Genomic DNA, 20757 nt, shown 5'->3' with positions numbered 1-20757 from the left:
TGTGCCACCTAGCTGTCCCCGGGTACCACTTTTTCTTTGGGGGGGGCGGGGGGGGGAGGGGGAACCACCTTTTCTTAAAGCTATTCTGTCATTTTATAAATCTGAAGTTACTAGTGTGGCGAAGTATTTAATAAGACTTTTCATGCTATACTGATTCAGAAAATTTGGAAATACGTGAGATAATTGATAATTAATTGACTAAAATAATTGATTGAAAAATATAGGGTAATCAGAATTGGCCAAGTGGCCAAATTAAAAATCATTAATGCTTTGATATCAATTTGGAAAAGGATCCCCAGTGGAGGGCAATTCCCACTGGAGGGCCCTAGATGTCTGTATTTGGCCCTTTAGTGTTTAAAACTTTTATCAATTACTTGGCTAAAGGCCTAGATGGCATGCTTATCATATCTGCAAATGACATAAAGCCAACATTGGATGATTGTCAGGATCTAAAGATATACTGATTGGTTAGAACATTATACAAATGGAGGAAGAGATAAGAGTTTGTTTGAAAAAAGATTTCAGAGTTTGAATGGACTTAATATGAGTCAACAGTGTGATATGACAGCCAAAGGAGCTAATTTGATCTTGGGCTACATTATGCTTACAGGAATGAGAAGCTGATGTCACTATACCCTCATAAGACAACCTAGCAATTCTGGACATCACACTTTAGGAAGAGCATCGATAAGATGAAGTATAACCACAGAGAGAAGGCCCTCTAGCCTCTTTTATATAAAGATCAAATAAAGGAACTGTTGGTGTTTGGCCTAAAGGAAAAAAAGGATTAAAAGATTCATAGTAGCTGTATTCAAGTGTTTGAAGGGCTGTCAAGCAGAATAGGAATTAGACTTGTTTTGTCTGACCTGGGAAGGCAAACAGGAGCAATGAGGTAGAAGTTGCAAAGAAGCCAATTTAGACTTGATGGCCAGAAACACTTCTTACAGCTGTCCAGCATAAGATGAATGGGCTGCTTAGGGAAGGCCTAGAATTGCCCTCCTTAAAACTAAATGGCAGGGCAGCTAGGTGGCACAGTGGACAGAGCACTGGCCCTGTATTCAGGAGGACCTGAGTTTATATCCGGCCTCAGACACTTGACACTTACTAGCTGTGTGACCCTGGGCAAGTCACCTAACCCCAATTGCCTCACCAAAAAAAAGAAAACTAAATGGCCACTTCTCATGGATGTTATAGGATTTTCTTTAGGTGTTGGTTAGAGTAGATGGTCACTGAGGTCCCTTTCTAACTCTAAAATTCTATGATTCTGGGGAAACATTTTAAATGGCATGCTAGAGAATTCTCCCAAAAATGAGAAATTGAGGGGGCAGCTAGGTGGTGCGGTGGATAAAGCACTGGTCCTGGATTCAGAAGGATCTGAGTTCAAATCCAACCTCAAACACTTGACACTAGCTGTGTGACCCTGGACAAGTCATTTAACCCTCATTACCCCGCAAAAAAAAAAAAGAGAGAGAGAATGGAGGCAATGTCTTCTATTTCTTTGTATCCTTCAAAGTACCTAATATAATGTCTTACATAGAGAAGGTAATAAATAGTTCTTGAATGAATTATTTTGTTCCTTAATTTTTAAAAATCCGTTATTTCATCAGTTTGGAATCTCTTGCATATGTAACAGGAATAGTCCTCCATCATATGCTTATGGCCAGAAAAAAAAAAAACAATAATAATCAATACTGGGTAACCAATCTTTTTGTGATCAGCCTCAGGACAAATATCTTTACCTGGTAACAAAGGCCAAAACATTATCTCCAGGAAGCTACTATTAAAATCAGAGCCTTGGCAACTGTGGTGCCCAGGACAAGGTGCAGGAAATAAACCCTCAAATTAGTAAAATCAATCAACATTTATCAAATGCTTACTATTGTTAAGGGCTGTTAAGGGGCCATCTGAACTTGTCTTATTGAGTTGCCATATTTTCCAGAAACACTGGACCCTGAGCATGCAGGAGGTCCTGCATGTGTCAAGGAGGAAGTTCTCCCTGAGCTGACATAATTTACTGCTGCACCCCAAGCTGGACTCCCTGTGTGGACAAGACTCCCTGTGGAAGGCAAGACAGGCACCAGCCAGTCTGTATCAGACTGGGATAATGCTTGTGCAGCTGGGGTCCTCTTCAGATAAACTGACCCTCCTAAATTTATAGTTGCTGAGGAAAAGAATGTGGCTTTGCCATCACCTTGCTCCTCCCTGTGTGGAGTGGTCTTATCTTTTAATGTTCTTTGCTGCACCATTCCCCGTTCCATGTCAAGCCCCTTTCTGATATCCCTACCTCCCTTTATCTTGTGGTAAACCTGGTTTTCACATAAGTCTCGTGACACTGTGATTACCTGTTGTACCAGGCAGCTAGGCAGTATAGCAGATACAGCTCTGAGCCTAGAGTCAGGAAAACCTGAATTCAAATCCAGCCTCAGACATTTACTAGATATATGACTCTGAGCAAGTCTCTTAACCTCTATTTTGCTTCAGTTTCCTCAACTGTAAAATGGGGATAATAGCACCTACCTCACAGGGTTGTTGTGAGGATCAAGACATTTGGGGTTGGGTTTTTTCCCAAAAGATATTTGTGTACAAAATGTTTGGCACAATGCTTGGCTCAAGCCAGCTTTCATTGCCTTCCTGGGCCTGGCTCCTTAGTTCTAGACTTCAAAAACATTTCTGCTGCTGTCCCATACCTGAAATTTCCTTAATGCCTGGGTCCTCCTCATCCTGGAACATCCAACTACATTTGCAGTGCTTCTACACAATTATATTGCTTATGGAGGGATATGTTAAAAAAAAAAAAGATTTCTTTTTTTGCCTCATTTATACTCAAGATGCAACATGGTACAGCAGGCTGGAAAATTTGGGTCCAAATCCCAAGTGATGTGCCAAGGATAACACAGCTTGTGTTCAGACCAGAACTTAAACGAGTTCTCTTTCCAATTGTGGAAGAATGTATAAAATCTGGCCAAAAATGGAATTATTTTCCTCGAGAATACTGCATTCACTTTTCAGAAAGAAACTGGGTAACCAATCATGTGTCAAGAATACTCCAGAAGGAACTGTACTAGATGACCTCTAAGTTCCTTCCTCTAAAGGCTATGATTTTATGAGAACTAGTTCAGTATAATATTAATTAAGATAAGGAATCTTTGCTAAGTCATGTACACTAACTACTAATGAAAGCAGTGTTCCTCGATAACACAGGGGAACTCAATTTAATGTGAACTTTAGATCAATTTTCTAACCAAGCAGTGATAAGAAAGAAACAAACCATGAACATACATCTTTAAAAACTGTCCCAAAAAATGTCAAGAAAATGACACACATATTGAAAAAGCGACACTAATATGATGAAATATTATCAGATTCACTTTCAAACTGGTTTGTGTTCATTTATTCTGGGAAGTCCTCTTTAAAATGCCAGGAGTTTTAAGACAAACAGAAAATTATCCACAAGTGATTAGGCTAACAAAATTTTACATTTTTATGAAATATGTCAGTTATTAAAACTTCAAGATAAAAACCAAATATTTCAAACTGATATACAGCTTAAAAGTTTGATCAAACCCAACAAAACTTCTTTAATATTCCTTTCTATAAATGGATTGTATACACTTTCCATAACTACTACAGATAAATGATGAATATTATATTTTCAAAGCACATATTAGCATTCTTTAAATACACAACAGAAATGGTACACAAACAGCTTGGCGTCTTATGTTATTTTGCATGTATACTTCATTTTAGCTTTGCAGAGTATTTGCAATCATTGTGAATCTTTGCCTCAGATTCTCTCTTTTTCGTTTCAGAAGGTTTTCTAAAGTACTGGCTTCTTTGCAGATTGCATCAAACATCTTCAATGTTAAGAAGCATCCACTGCTGCTCTCTTCTCGCTATTAAGAAAAACAAACATAAAATTAAAATGTTATAAAAACCAATCACAATCAATTTTGTCACGTGTTGTTTCTTAAAATGTTGCTTAGACATGTTGTCAAAGATCTTTCTGTGCAAATAGTTTCATAAAAGTTAAACTAAACTATTTTCTTATCATTTGAAGTCTTGTGACACTTCAACAAGCATATATTCTAACTATATCAATATTTGTTTTACACATCCACGTAAACAAAGAGCTAAATATGCTATTTGATCGTTTACATGACTGCCCTATATTTGATATCAGGTTATTAAAGTACTGTTAAATTTTTCTTTTTTTTCCTTCCATGTGATTCTGTCTTTACTTTTTTTAATAATAAACATTTTTATTTATAGTTTTGGGGTTCCAATTTTTATCCCTCTTTCCCTCCCTCTGAATTTTTCTTAACACATTTTTAAAGATTTGAAATTCAAAAAACTGTAAATGTCTCATCTAAATGACAAGATATTAGGAGATTCCCTGTTTTCTTAAGCTAAGTCCCAGCAAGCAAGCTGTGGCCTGAGCTTGGCAAAACCACAATCCTTTGCACTCACCCTCTGAATGATTTCACCCTCTGGCAAAATCACATAATTATTGTTATTGTTTTGACCAGCACCAAGTGTGCTCTGAACTCAGACAAGCACTGACAAGTTTGGATAAATACCTATGTTCTAGCACACTTGTTGCCATTACCCCCTATTGTCAGGGCTACAGCTCACTGCCTAGCCATTAGTATAAGAATTGAGATCTCCCCACACTGCCTCGGGTCCCCCACAGACAGTAGGGATGAGGCCCCAGAATATATCTATAGCTCTTCCTTGCTTGCATGATGTTTCCCTCACTTAGAAATTAAATTCCTATTTGATTCCTGACTCTTCTGTTTCTAGGCTGCTCTGGCTCCAGCCATCCTCAGGTTAGAGGCCAGTTCTAGTCCAATTGACAATAAATAAGGAGTATTTTTATTTAAAAAGTCTATATATAAGAAAACAAAAAATTATATTTAGCACTAAACTAGGCCAAGATGGATCAAAATTCTTGTTCTACCACTTATTAGCTTTGTGACCTTGGACAAGTCACTTAACCCCTGAACTTCGGTTCCTCAGGTGTAAAATATGGGGCCTGATCTAAATGACCTCTGAGGTCCCTTGAAGTTCTAAAGATCTATGAATCAAAGGTCCATCCATTTGAGTAGAAATGCTGACCATGGCACCAAATGATGTAAGGCCCAGAGGTCACTCAAGCCTGGAGTCCCATGGATTAGTAGTTTCAAATTTGTGGTATTTTAGATAACAGTACCTCATTTGGTTCAAGCCACCATTCAAAGTCCTAGCTTAGCTGGAAACCTCTGATAAGTAATCTAAATCTAGTAGAAGCCTAGATAAGAATGTGTGAGTTTTCAAAGAAGATATACATTTTTAAAATCATTTAACTGGCACTAAAACAATTAGTAAAGGAGTAGAGAAAACAATGTCATTGCACACACTTTTGGGATTAGGGTGTCATACCCAAATTAACAATGAAAAAAATAATCTCCTCAATGTACCAAAGGCTGGAAAAATTCACTCACATAGGAGCTGAATCTCAAAGTATTTGTAGCTCTCCATATTCACTGGTGTAGCAAGGAATCATCTTTCCATTCAATACTCTTCAACTTCATGAAGCTGGCAAAAATGCCATACTGCATTTTCCCCCTTCCTGAACCAGTTAACCATGACAATTTCTTCCCACAAAGACTCAGTTGGTGTCCTAATACAATCACTCTGAGTCCCAGACATATAGTCCTTCTAGAACTGAAGCCCAGGAACTTAAAATCAGGATTCTTCTTGAGGTCCAAAGCTTCAATCAATCAATCAATCATTTATTTGTTAAGTGGCTCCTGTGTGCCTCAGTGCTAGGCAAGGGTCATATTTTCACCTTAGTGACTGACAGATATTAAATACTTAATAAATGCTTGTTTACTGACTGTGCATACAAAGACAAAAAGGAAACAGTCCCTGTCTTCAAAGAACTTACATTCTAATAAATATAAAAACAAATAAATGTACAACAATGAAAAAGCAAACCAGGTAACCTTGGATGGGAAGGCACTAGCTGAGGAGAACAGCAAAGGCCTCCTGTAGAGGGGGGCACTTGAGCTAAGTTTCAATTCAAGCCCAGAACTCCAAAAGGCAGAGGAGAAGAGGGAAATAGCACGTCAGACATGGTGCCCACAGCCTGCTCAAAAGCATGAAGACAGAAAACAGGAGTATTATATGTGAACCAAAGAAAGGAGACCAGTGTAGATGAACCACAGAGTGTGTGGAGGGGAGTAATATGTAATAAAAACTGAAGAGGTGGGAAGGTGCCAGGTTGTGAAAAGCTTTAAATGCCAAAAGAGTATGTATTTGAAGCTAGAGGTAATAAGCCACTGAAGATTACTGAATAGAGGAAACAGGTCAGATTTACAATTAAGGAATATCACTTTGGCAGCTATGAGGAAAATGGATTACAGTGGAGAGAGGCTTAGGGCAAAGAGTACAATTAAGGAGGCCATTAAAATAGTCTGGGAAAGAGGTGATAAGAGCCTGAACCAAGGCTGGAGCTGTGTGAGTAGAGAGAAGGGGACATATGCAAGATATATTTGGATATAGAAACAACAAGATCTGGCAACTTACTGGATATATAGGGTGAGAATCAGGAACCAAGGATTGTGTAAAAATTTCTCTGGTGGAAAGGGGTCACAAGTGGAAAAAGTTTAGGAAGCCCTGCTGTAGGATGTGACATGGATGGTGAACCAGCAAAGGAATCTAAAAAGGAACAGTAAGATAGGTAGGAGATATACTTCATGAAAACTCAGAAAGAAAAAAGTATCAAGGAAGATAGAGATGGTCACCTGTGTTAAATGCTACCGAAAGGGTAAGAAGGATGAGGATCGGGTTTGAGAAAAAAACCATGTGAAATGTAGACCTTGCCAGTAAGATGTGGCTCCATTACTTCAGGGATGCTGGAAGGTGGCCCTACAGTGGCCATTTAGCAGGATCTTGGTGAGATCCCCACCTCCTGATGCTAGAAACCCAAGCTGAAACTCATTCAAAGTTCTTTTTAATACTACATTGTGTTTTTCATCCTCTTTCTCTCACAAATCAAATCCATGCTTTCCACAGGTTATTTGAATCACTAAGAAAAAGGTATTGAGGGCAATTCACTAGCTGAAAAGGATGTTTCCCTCCAACAGGCACTTTATATTGTTCACAATCCATCCATGCCCTAGAAACAATACAAATAGTCTCTGAACATCACTACCTTTCCTCAAGAAAGGCTATGTAGACCTAAAATCTCCAAATCCTTTCTTAAGGAAATAAATCTCTACTCAATGTACCAAAGTTCTTTATATGAATTTTCCAAAATAAAGCTTCCAATTAGCTATTATATCAATATATATTCAAAGACAAAGGTTTTCCCAGCCTATGAATTTAAGATATATTACATGTACTTGCCTTAAAATCTGTGCATATTTATTCAACAGTAGATTAATCTCCTTGCTCATATCTGTCAATTAAAAAGATAGAGTTTTGCAATGACATCTTTGTCCATTATAAAATGAATTGCTCTTTCATTCTATTGTTGAGAAATATATGTATTTGTACATCACCACTTAAAACTTTCTCCAGGACTTCGGCTTTATAAAATGATGGCACAGCACTTTCAGAAAAGGTAGAATCTGATTTTGCAAGGGAAGACAACTGTGGACTTGCTACAGTTTCATTCTATTAAAAAAAAGAGAGAGAGAAAATTAGGACATAGTAAAATTCCTATGACTACCATCTACACATAAAACAAGCTATGGGATATTTCCCCATATTGAGGATAACAATTTTTTTTCTGGAATGCCATACTATTCTATTAGATTCAGAGGATTCGAGCTAGAACAGACCTTAATCTAAGTCCTTTATTTTATAAAGTAGCATGAAAATTAACTAACTTACAACCAAGGAACAGTTTATATAACGGGAAGATTAAAGCCTTTATATACTTATATTATCTTTATAAAGATCTTAATGTTTATTTGGGGTTTTGGTATCTGATGATAATAGCTTTACAGTACTTTCCAAGTAAAGAAGCAAACCTGGTAAGATCTATAGTTAGTTCCACAGCATTTCAATACCAACTGTCATTTGTGAACACTACCATACTTGAAGATACCTATTGTAATAGATATCCTATAATTTTTACAGTGACAAAAAGTTCCCCCAAAATGTTTCTCAAAAACCACCTGGATACTAATATTATTATCAACACATTTTTAAATTACTAAGCACATGAGTTAATGTCCCACAGCTCAAATCCTAAAAAGCCTTCAAACACTGACTCTGTCCTCTGTATAGATCCAAGATATCTTGACAGTTTCCAGATGCTTGTGTCAAACCTCAGAACATTACAGAGCCCAACAGATTAAATCCACAAAACATAAAAGTGTTCAATCTATCAAACCACCAAGAAAAACAAATGAGAAAAGCCTATGGCTGAAACTATGATGTGGTTGGCTGGGTAGTTCATTATGTATGTCAGTATGTAACTGGGACAGAAATTGCAAAGAGGCTGTGAGGTGAGCCCAGAACTGAAGAAGTAGAAGAATGAAAGTTGGATAGCATTTGCTAAGTTGCTCCTTGACACAAAAACAAATTTTTTCACGTTTTCCCATAGTGGTAGACAACTGTAAAATACCACAATAAAAACTATAGACAATACAAAGGGTAATGAAGGGGCACATTTGGGGCTTAAGTAGGCCGCCTCAAATTACCAACAATGATTTGTGCACAAGAAATAGTATAAGGGATATCACAATAAATGTGAATAGAAATGAATGTGGGCAAGTAATGTTGTGAGAGTGCAGGGCATCAGACTGGATAGCCTGAATGTTACACTGATACCTATATTAAAATACCAAAGTGGTTAGATCCTCTATGGATGATTTACAGATTTATAATTATGGATGACTGAACGGACAAGAATTGTACAAGATATGGATGGGTTCAAGGTGTCCCCACATAGTTGAAATCACAGCCCTACTAAAGAACTGAACTGTAGCTTAGGATCATGCTAGTGATTAGAAAACAAAATTTACATAAGAAATTAGTGTTCATAGGACTATAGATTTAAAGTTAAAAAGGACCTTAGAGTCTCAGGATTCAACACTCTCATTTTACAGATGAGCAAACTATGGCTCAGAGATGTGGTTAAGTGGCTTGCCTAGGGTAACACAGCTAACACCTGGGGCAGGATTTGAACTGTCTTCCTGACTTACAGCTCTCTAACCACTAAAACATGCTGTCTGGGGTGCTTGGTTTGAGGATTTAAAGTTCTTGAAATCTAGCTATCGATTTAAATTTCTTTATAGGAAGAAACCTAAATAAATAGAATGCAAAAGATGGTGTTCCTAAAAACATCTGAGAGGCACAGAACTCACCTCCATCTCTCTTGGTCGCTTACAACTTTTATGTCTGTTGGAGATTTTCACTGGTGACTTGCCATAGTAGTTCACACACAATTTCTGCAAAGTCAAAAGTAATGCCTAAATTGTATCAGACCTTAAGTCCTTACTGAAAAACATCTGAAAAAAGAGTTTCAAAAGTCTGAGATGTGTTAGTCTCATTTACTAAAGTGATATTACACACTTCTAAAAGCTATAACAAAGGAACTAGGGCATACTAGGTGGTACCAAAATATTTTTGTAGCAATCTGTTATCATAATGCTGATGTTTAAAAAATCTTTTTGGGGGCAGCTAGGTATTCAAGTGGATAAAGCACCAGGCCTGAATTCAGGAGGACCTGAGTCCAAATCTGGTCTCAGTCACTTGACACTAACTAGCTGTGTGATCCCTGGGCAAGTCATTTAACCCTCATTGCCCCACCAAAAAAAAAAATCTTTTTTGTCTTGTTTCAATAGTGGCTAATACAAATCTCTCATCTTCTGAGAAATATAGAACTTAAAAACAAAAGGACCCTTAGGGATGATTTTCTACTCCAAGCTCCTCAATTTTTAACGAAGAAACAAAAGTTCAATGATCTGGTAAAGATCTGGTAAAGGCAGCGTAGCTAGTCAAAATTACAAAACAAATCTCCTATTGTCCTAATCCAATTCTATTTCCACAACTACCTTCAAAGATCTTTAGTTTACTTTTTAAAATAAAAAGTAATCTTCTCCTGTAATTCTGAAGATTCTTTTGCAAAGGTGTTGATTTATTTCTTTTGGTAATTCATTTACAACACAACCATGCCCTCAATTTATGTAATTACCTATTGGGAGATCATAGGAGCTTAGCTTTAGAGCTAAGAAGAACCTTAGAAAACAAGTAATCCATCTACAGAGATTTGCCCACAATCACAAAAGAAATAAGTAGTAAGAGCTAAGTCCTCCAACTTCAGACTCTATTAACTGTACCACACCACATCTCAGATCTGAAACACTCTATACTAAAATCTTCCCAGTTTATCCATTCTTATTCTTAAGCAGACTCAGCTAAGTTGTTTATATTTGATATTCTTAAATATAAAAATAGATAATATTCTTAATACATACAGTATAGCACTGGATTACTTTTTGTCCCTTTGGACATTACTTGTTTCCTTGCTCTGGAAATTTAAAAGTTAAAAGCTGTTATTGCTGAGAAGCAGACTTGGTATCAGGAAACATTGTCACTGAGTTTAAGTCCAACAATATTGGGGTTTATTTTCTTTCTCTAGACAGTCTTTTTTCTCCCATTTCCCATTTTTGCTCTCTCTTCCCCTTCCTGGGCAGAAAATGCAAAGTACTGGAAAGGTGGCTGCCACAAAACATGGAAAAAGGAAATATATATACATATATAAAAAATACTCACAGCTGTTATATGTATAGTAGCAAGAAATTTCCAAACTCATATGGTTGAATGAATTATGATACATTAACACAATACTGTGTTATCAAAAATAATAACTACGAAGCATATAAGGAAATATATAAAGTTATGGTGTCAGCTAGGTGGCTCAGTATAGAGAGCACTGAGCTTGGAGTCACAGGAAGACCTGAGTGCAAATCCAGCCTCAGGAATTTCTGACTTCGTGTGACCTTGGGCAAGTCAGTTCTGTTTGCCACTGGAGAAGGAAACAGTAAACTACTCCGGCATAGGGGACACAACTTAAACAAGTGAACAACAAGTGGTCTCTGGAAAATCTGGGTTCAAAATCCCAGCTGACAATAAAAAACCATCCATGTGAGCCTAGGCAAATCACTTATGAGGCTTTGGACTGAATGACCTCTGAGGCCCCTTCCTATAGAGATGAGGTAAGATGAAAACAGATGAATCAGAAACACATATACAACACTCACATTTTTTTAAAGGAGGAAAAAATACAGGAAGACAGAGCCCAAGGTTGGCAGAACTTCAGGTTGGTCGGAAGGGAAAGCACACACAAAGATATTTTGTCGATATGGTTTGTAGATTCTTTTGGTTCGCTCTTGGAGTTTGGAGCAGTTTTTCACTTTGTTTTATATGCCTAATTGCGTGATGATGAGAATTAAGCAAACAACAAAAATCCGTTTCTTTAAAAAAAAGGGGGGGGGGGCTGGGCTGAGGCTGAATACACTGGTTTAAATCCAAGCTCCACTTTTTCACTCCTCCGCGGTGAGCGGCAGACGGATCTTCGTTAGTAAAGCGAGGGCCTCGAGTGTCGCCCCCGCCTCCCCTTCCCTCTTCTCCCTCCGGACCCTTCCCCTTTTCTGCTCCCTTCCCTCCACGTGTTCTTATGTCCCTTCGCTATCAGGCATCGGATTAATGGCAGATTACACGTCTGTTCCACAGTTTGATTCATGACCAGGAAACTTCTTACTCCATTTCCCCCTCAAGCGGGCCTTCAGACCTTTGCCCTTTAGGCCCCTCGCCCCGCCCACCCTCTTCCCCCCTCCCTCCTCACCCCGCCCTGGTTTGGCCCCTTCCCCAGTTCTCGGGTGGGTGCCCCGAGGCCTCGGCTAACACCACATTTACAATGGCCCCAAACCAGCCGCTCCTCTCTCTTCTCTCCCTCATCCCCAGCCCCACTGCCGGATGGCCTCAAAGCCCACTCTGCAGTCCTCTCGGTGACAAAGGTCTCAGTGCCACACTGTGGCCCCTCTTCCCACGCCCACTTTACCCTCGGGCGCCGGTCTCTGCCTGACGTCGCCCTCACCTCAGCGCCAGCCCGAGCCACGGGACCCGGGCACGTGGCAGGGCGAGCTGAGGAGGGGCGGGGCCCAGCCTGCGAGGGCTCCGGTTACGTCAGCTGGCCGGGAAGCTCTCAGGGAGGAGGGGGCGGGTTCAGAGCCCCTAACGGTCACGTCACAGCTCCCCAGCGACATACACTCCCCCTATCTGGCATCACTGGTGCCCTCGTGACCCAAAGGTGCTCATTATCACTCACCACTCACTCTGCTTTTCCAACCCTCCCTCCCACCCCCTCCTATCCAGGAGCTCAGTGTGTCCGATTTGTGAACAGGAATGAACAAAGTATTTCTTGTTGCTGTTGAGTCGTTTTAGTCATGTGACGCCCATCTCTTGGCAAAGACACTGGGGTGGTTTGCCATTTCCTTCTCCCCATCATTTTACGGATAAGGAAACTGAGGCAAACAGGTTAAGTGACTTGCCCAGGGTCACCATTTGGAAATGTATGAGGTCAAACTTGAATTCAGGTCTTCCTGACTCCAGATGTGGCACTCTATCCACAATTGCTTACCTGACAACTTATTTGTCCTTTGTTAGAAGAGTCTCAGTGACATCATGAGTGATGTCTTGGCTTGCACTTGAATTGGATGTAAGACAAAGTTTCACTAAGTCATTGGATTCACTCTGTCTTCCAGAGTTATAAAAGTCCAGTGGCTGGACAAAAGATATTATGACTACTGATGGTCCAGAATGCAGTGGATGACTGGCGTTTTCTGCTGCTTGTGCTAATTTTGGCCTAACATTTTTTTTTTTTTTTTTGTGAGGCAATTGGGGTTAAGTGACTTGCCAAGGGTCACACAGCTAGTAATTGTTAAGTGTCTGAGGCCAGATTTGAACTCAGGTCCTCCTGAATCCAGGGCCAGTGCTCTATCAAATGTGCCACCTAGCTGCCCCAGGCCTAACAATTTTAACACTAAAACAGGTGCTTCACTAGCTACTACCACCATCCACAAGTGGAACCATTGGTTACAGCAAATAGAGAAGTTTTGAATACTGTGGTTAAGTTCACTTACTTTGGCAGTATACTTTAAAGGGATATACACATTGATAATAAGGTTGACACATGCATTGCTAGAGCTAGCTCAGTGTTTGGAGATTCTGAAGGAAAGTATGGAGAGAAGAAGTATTAGACTATCAAACTGAAGGCCTACAGAGCTGTTATGCTGACCACATTGTTGTGTGCCTATGAAACTTGGATAGTATATCAGGAAACGGAATCACTTCCATTTGAATTGTCTTAAGAAGATTCTGAAGATGACCCTGCAGGATAAGGCACCAGACATTGAGGTCTTTTCTCAAACTAAACTGCCAAGCATTCAACTCTACTGCAGAGAGCACAACTCCAATAGATTGGCCACGTTGTTCAAATGCCAAACATAAACTTCCCTAAAAGCCTGTTTTACAGAGAACTCGTACAAGGCAACCACTCACATGGTAGTCAAAAGAAGTGATAAAAAGACACCCTCGAGGTCTCTCTGAAGAACTTTTGAACTGATTAAATGACACAAAAGTCATTGGCACAGGACCACCCAGCATGGTGTGCCCTCATCAGGGAAGATGTGTGTACTCTATGAGTAAGCAGAATTTAAGTAGCTCAAAAGAAATATGAAATGCACAAATCTAGAATATCCACCCCAAATGTTCTCATGAACTATTTGTGGAAGAGCAGCAGTCCAAACTCATATCCATCTGATCAGCAACAGCGAGATGCTCTGTAACTTTACTAACAGTGATGTCATTTTGGTCCTCTTTGAGAATGAAGGATAGCAATCACTATTCAGCTGTCAAAAGAATCTTCCAAAACATAGGTCTGGGGTCTGGTCAGGTCACCCTTCTACTCCATAAACTCCACTGGCTCCCTATCACCAGGCTCAAATAAGAAATTCTCTTTTTGGCGTGCAAAAACCTTCATAACCAATCCCCTTTCTACCTTTCCATAATTCTCATACCTTACTGGCCCTCCACATACTTTAGGATCCGCTCATTGGCCTCCTTGCAGGTCCTAGAACAAACTTCCAATGGAAGAAAAATAAAGGGAAACCCTATCACTTGCCTAGGAGAGTCTTTCTTCAGCTGTATCTCCCACACCCCATCCCCACATGCCAATAGCTTGGTGATACAATTCACTTACTGGGCCTGGAGTCAGGAAGACCTGAGTTCAAATTTGGCCTCAGACACTTCCTAGCTGTGTGACCCTGGGAAAATTATTTAAACCTCTCTTTGCTGCAGTTTCCTCATCTAAAAATGAGGATAATAATAGCACCTACCTCCCAGGGTTGTTGTGAGGATCAAATGGGATTGTTGTTGGGTCATTTCAGTTGTATCTGACTCTTCATGACCCTATTTTAGAGTTTTCTTGGTAAAGATACTAGAGTGGTTTGCCATTTCCTTCTCCAGCTCATTTTACAGATGAGGAAACTGAGGCAAACAGGGTGAAATGACTTGCCCAGGGCCACACAGCTAGGGAGTGTCTGAGGCCACATTTGAACTCAAGAAGATGAGTCTTCTGACTCCAGATCCAGCATTCTATCCACTGAGCAACCTAGCTTTCCACAAATGGGATAATAACTGTAAAAGTTCTTACCACAGTGCCTGGTAAACGCTAGTTGACTAAAAGACTGACTCCAGGTTAAGAACTCCTGATTTAAATTGTGACACATAGTAATAAATATTTGTTGAACTGAATTATAATCTTACCTGTAGCTGAGGAACTAACTGGCTTTTCCACTTCTGGAAAAAATACAACTTGACAAGTGAAAGAGTTGCAAGAAAATTCTCCTTTAAGCAATTCTTATGAAAGCAAATACATTCACAGAACCAGGGTAAACCCAGTTTCTGTTTATTCATTTGTATCCTCTCCACACTTAAACTTAAAATTCTACTTTCTACTATAGTAATTAGCACTCCTGAATACTTTGTTGTGCACCATTCCCTGGTCATTCCATGTGTGTAGGTGGTCCCTAACTCAATCATAAACCTCTCCAGAAAAAGAGCCCACCCTCATTAATTTTATTCTCCATTCCCATGAGAGGCAGTTTGATACAATGGATAGACTTGGCTTCAAACCCAGGAAAACCTAGATTCATGCCCTCTTCTGATATCTATTGGGTCATTTAACTTCTCAGTTCTGTAAGTAACTCTCAATAGACTTCAAGTTGCAGACTTAAATGAATTAGTAGAGGGTAGTGTCTTTACTTGGAGTTCCCAAACACAGATCCAGACCCTGTCCTGTGATCCTGATGCCCCCTGGTTATTCAAATATTCAAACAACCTGGATTGTATTTAGAGATTGTGGGTACTTTGGTCAAAGCCCATCACATCACAGTTTAGTTTGAAATAAGCTATTTTTCATTGTGTGAGCTCTAGCACAGTCTTTCCATTGCTTTTTTTTCAGGATGCTATAAATGCCACATTGTATAAAGGGCAATGGACTGGATAAACTTCCTTATCAGCTGTGATTGTCATTCTTGTACTAATTCAGTGGCCTCCTAGTCACTCTCCTACTCTTTCCCCATCCATCCCTTCCACAGCTGTCAAACTAACAATCCTCAGCTACGGATCTGTTTCTAATCACAACCCTTCCCAAAAATTTTCAGTTGCTTCCCTAGGATAAATACAAATTTTCAGCCTGGCATTTAAAACCTTCTGCAACATGGTGCCTACCCATCTTATTGGTCATATTTCCTATTTCCCTTCAGGAACTCTCCATTCTAGGAGAATTGTCCTATTTGCTGTTTCTCCTTGTAGGAGTTACATCTCCAGCCTCCTCCCCTCCAGTGACTCCCTTGTCTGCAATGTACTGTCTCCTCACCCTCAGCTATGTGACAGTATGGATCAAATCCAGCCTCAGACACATAGATTCCAATCTGGAAGGGAATTTAGAGGTTATATAGGCCAACTCTCTCAATATAGGTGGCACAGTGGATACAGTGCTGGGCCTGCAGTCAGGAAGACCTGAGTTCAAATTCAACCTCAGATACTTCATGGTTGTATGATGCTGGGTAAGTCACTTAAGCTGCGTCTGCCTCAATTTCTTCAACCATAAAATGGGCATCATAATAGCCTCCTCCTAGGGTTGTTGTGAGGATTAAATGAGGTAATATGTATAAAGCACTTATCACATGTTGTTGTTTTTCTTAATAAAATCTTGTTATTGTTCAGTCATGTCCGACTCTTGTGAACCCATTTGGGGTTTTCTTGGCAGAGATACTGGAGTGGTTTGCCATTTCTTTCTCTAGCTCATTTTACAGATGAGGAAACTGAGGCAAACAGGGTTAGGTGACATACCCAGGGTCACACAGCTAGGACATATCTGAGGCCGGATTTGAACTCAGGAAGATGGTCTTCCTGACTCCAGGCCCAGCATTCTATCCACTGTGCTACTTGACTGCCCTAAATGCTTGTTTCCTTCCTTCATTATTTAGAATCTCTAGCTTCCTCCTATAGCTTTCTTAAAATATTAATCCTCTCTTGCTCTTGCAGTTATTTGTACTATTTTGTATACATTCTGGAAACACATTTAAAATCTCCTTTTAGTTTCTCTAGATACATTAAGAAATGATATTCTCTGGTCTAACAATCTCTTTCCAGATTTCCCCACATAAAAATGGTCAAGGACAAAAGGCCTTTTCTCAGAAAGAGAAGTAACTAAAATTTAGAACAATGAGTATAATGTTCTTGTTAAGAATACAGTTATGTTTTCCATATTGAGGAGGGTTCAGGGCTTAGGGGTGTGCACTCCTAGATCTGGAAAATCCAAATAAAGTTTTTGACCCTCCCTTTGTACCAAGAAGAATTCTGAGTTATTATTGTATGAAAGATAAAATATGTTGATATTATACAATACATATATTTATGCATTTCTGAGTTTCTAAAATTTATCTGTGTCATCTGCTAGTCTTTGAATGTCATCTGCAGCTTCTGCAAAACTTCCCAAAAAAACCCATTTAATTTTTTATGCAGACCCTCAATATATCAAAACCATGATGGGGAAAGCTGAGATGTGGAAGGGATAAATTTATTGCCTTTCCCCATCCACTGAAGTGAGTAGGCTATTGACCCATTTTAGGGTAGTCACGTTCCATATCTTGGAAATGCTATCAACCAACCATTCTCCTTGAAAAGGAGGTCCCTCTGTTTACTCCAAGAGAACACTTGAGGGGAGAAAACACTTCTAAGGGAGGAACTAAGTAGTGAGCATTATTTTTGGAATATTAATCCTAAACTGTATAGATTTCTATTAATTTTCCTCAATTCCTCAAATTGTCTTGTGCTAAAGAGGCATGTCTAAGGGACATGGGGGTGGTGTGGTGAGGATGACTATCCTTGTTCGATATCTCTCTACATTAAATTGAATAAAATTATTTCTAGCAAAGTTAGGTCTAACTCACAGAATACAGTATTAATATCTTTTTCTTCAACAATCCTTTGTATCTCTTCTATGTATATGTTGTATGCCATTGATACAATGTTAGTTCTTTGAGGGAAGAAATGTTCCAGGTTTTTCATTCTTCTGTCTTTCACTTGAAGTATAGTGTCCCATACCACCAAGTACAACAAAAGTTTGTGAATTAAATCCCATAAGTAGCTGAGCTGGACCCATTCCAGGGCTTTAGCAGAAGAGAATAGATGCCAAGCCCTACCCCCACCCTGACTTGCCAGAAAACGTGGACTTTGAGGAAAACAAAGAGGAACTGAAGGAAAATGTAAAATGCCTGGTTAGCAGTTCCAAAAACTGCTTGGTATTTAGATGGGGTTAAGTTTCTATAAATGTGATAAATATAACAGTGGTTATCTTATTTCATTATGTCCTGTTCGAAGTCTTCTTGTTAATGACAGCTTGGGAAAGCCTTTTGTGTTAAGCCTTTCTTTTGTGTGTAGGAAATAAATACCAGTCCCAAACCTAAAAAACAAAACAAAAAACCACCCAAGTAGTAGAGCTGGGAATTCAAACCCCAGTCCTCTTATTCTAGGTCCCACTTGCTTTTTTCATAGGCCCATAAAATCCTAAACATCATTTGATTACAATAAAATTTCAATTTTATCTAGTCCCTCAACCAACCTTCACAGAGCATGACAACTGTATCATCTTAAACAAAGAGTCATTTAGTGAAAATTAAACCTATTCTTAAAGATTTCCCAAGGGAAGAATTCTTCATACCATAGGGAGTCAATGCAGTATTATAGAAAGTGTCCTGGCCTTCAAGTTCAGACACAGAAGATTGTGCTTCTGGTCCTGACTCTGCCACTTACTAGCCATACTATTTTGGAGATCAGTGAACCTCCCTGACCAATAGTATTTGTACTGAGTACTTCAAAGAGTGGTGAGGAAAGTGCTACATATTAAATGTGAGATATCGGCATATAAATAAATGCATATATCAGTCAAATCAAAAATCAGGTCAATGGGCCAAAAAACAGAATTGAAAGTGGTAAAGACTGTTGATGTTTTTCCTAAGTCTTTTTAGTATAGGTTGGATAAGTGAAAGTCAGTAACTCAAAAGAAGCAAAAGAGTCTCTGCCCTCAAGGAGCTCATAATTTACTAGAGTAGACAACAAGCAAACAAATATGTACAAAGAAGCTATTTACAGGAAAAGTAGGAAATAATTTAGAAAGAGAAGGTGTGGGACAGCTAGGTGGCACAGTGGATAAAAGCAGTGGCCCTGGATTCAAGAGGACCTGAGTTCAAATGTGACCTCAGACACTTGATGCTTACTAGCTGTGTGACCCCAGGCAAATCACTTAACTCTCATTGCCCCAGAGAGAGGAGGAGTAACACAGTCTAACCTGTACTTTAAGAAAATCACTTTGATTGGTAGCTGAATGGAGGATGTACTGTAGTGGCAAGAGACTTGAGACAGGCAAACTCACCACTCAGTTATTGCAATAGTGCAGGTAAGATGATATTGGCATGTTCTAGATGGTGGCAGTGTCAGAAGAGAAATAAGGGGGTGTGTTTGAGAGATATTGCAAAAATGAAATCAATAGCCTTTAGCAACAGATTGGATATATTGGGGGGAGGGGGAGGAATGAGAGGAATAGAGAGGAGTCAAGGGTAGTTAGCTTGGGAGATCTGGGAAGATGGTATTGCTTTAGACAGTAAAAAGAAAAATAAAAGGCAAGTAAGACTTAAGGGGAAAGATGATGAGTTCTATAATGGACATGTTGAGTTTAAGATGTCAACTGAACATCCACTATAAGACATCTGAAAGGCAGTTGGTGATATGACATTGGAGATTAACAGAAAGGGGTTTTTTGCATGTGGTTTTTTGTTTTTCGGGTTTTGTTTTTGTCATGGAAGGATTATGGGCCCCGGTCACCCCAACAATTCTCTGGGGGGTTCAAGGAACTTTTTCCTTGAAACCTCAGGGGTTTTCCCTTGAAATCAAGTAGGCCTCTCCTTGAACACAATCAAGGACACACACACTCACCTAACGGAGATAAGCGGCACAGATTGAACTGAGCATGCTCCAGGACCATCGCCCCACATTCCAGTCCTCCTAAGCATCTGGATGAGGTAATCCAGGAGACCACCTGGAACCGCCCATCAGCAGACTGCTTAGACCCATCAGGACAAAGTTGACACCCACCACCAGATCTCTCACGAGGGATTCTTCCTACCACAGCGCAACGCGGGAAGACCACCAGCCCCTCACCCAATAAAAGACTCTTACCCACCCTCATCTAAACCCTATAAAACGGCACCCCACAAGTCAGTTGGGGGGGAAAGCGTTTTATTCTGGCAAAACCTTCCTCCCGGCCGGTTTCTCTTGTACCCCAATAAACCTGTTCTCTTATTCCTGATTAGGTCTTGTGCAAGAGTGTAATTCTTTACAGAGGAATCCTAAGGACCCACTTGCTTTCTCCTATCAGTTCCCCTTATCATTTGGCGCCAGATGATATGGTGGGAAAATGGGGTAGGGGTTGGGGTTCTGGATTGGGATTCTTAGGAATTCCTCTTTAAAGAATTACACCCTCTTGCACACAAAACGTAGTTAGAATAAGGTGATAGTTTATTTAGAAGCAAGGGAAGGGAAGGGTGGGGGGAGGAGAACCATGAAAGAAATCCTTGGACTTTTCATGGGGAGATTTGGCACAAAGCACATGGCTCAGAGCTACCAAATCTCCTCGAACAGGAGACTGGAAGGTACTTTTATAGAGGACTGATGGGGGTGGACCATCTGCCCGTGAAAAGTTCCTTTAGTGAAAGAGGACCATCCCCCACTGGTGGTAGCTGGGGGAATTGGGTGAGGGGTGGCTACGGATCCCTCTTCAGAACACAAAGGCCGAAGCCACACCCAAATTTATCTCCCCAGGGTAAGGGAGACCAGAATGAAGGGTAGGAATCCGAAGCTAGCTCAGTCCGGTTTGGTTCAGCTTATCTCTCTAGGCGTTATCTGTCCTCTGGTTTAGTTTCTCAAGGAGAAGATTCCTTGGTGTGCCCCAGAGAACTTCTGGGGTGCTCTGCACCCCATGACAGTTTTGTTTTGTTTTTTTGCGGGACAATGAGAGTTAAGTGACTTGCCCAGGGTCACACAGTAAGTGTCAAGTGTCTGAGGTCGGATTTCAACTCAGGTCCTCCTGAATCCAGGACTGGTGCTTTATCCACTGCCCCACCTAGCTGTCCCAAA

General features: G+C 40.0%; 1 protein-coding gene across 1 annotated transcript in view; it reads right to left on the bottom strand.

The window, feature by feature from the left end:
* Positions 1-3419: 3419 nt before the first annotated feature.
* The window catches only part of TEX12 (testis expressed 12), an 18548-nt gene continuing 1210 nt past the window's right edge, over positions 3420-20757 (bottom strand). Inside the window, 5 exon segments of the mRNA XM_043995966.1 lie at positions 3420-3863; positions 3866-3886; positions 7386-7441; positions 7545-7659; positions 9360-9443. Of these exon segments, the coding sequence (XP_043851901.1) occupies positions 3744-3863; positions 3866-3886; positions 7386-7441; positions 7545-7659; positions 9360-9443 (396 nt within the window). The 3' untranslated portion in view covers positions 3420-3743.

The sequence above is a fragment of the Dromiciops gliroides genome, chromosome 3, assembly GCF_019393635.1.
Source record: "Dromiciops gliroides isolate mDroGli1 chromosome 3, mDroGli1.pri, whole genome shotgun sequence".
In the NCBI taxonomy this organism is placed as follows: Eukaryota; Metazoa; Chordata; class Mammalia; order Microbiotheria; family Microbiotheriidae; genus Dromiciops; species Dromiciops gliroides.
The sequence above is the reverse complement of the archived record's forward strand: the minus strand, read 5'-3'. Positions and strand labels throughout refer to the sequence as shown.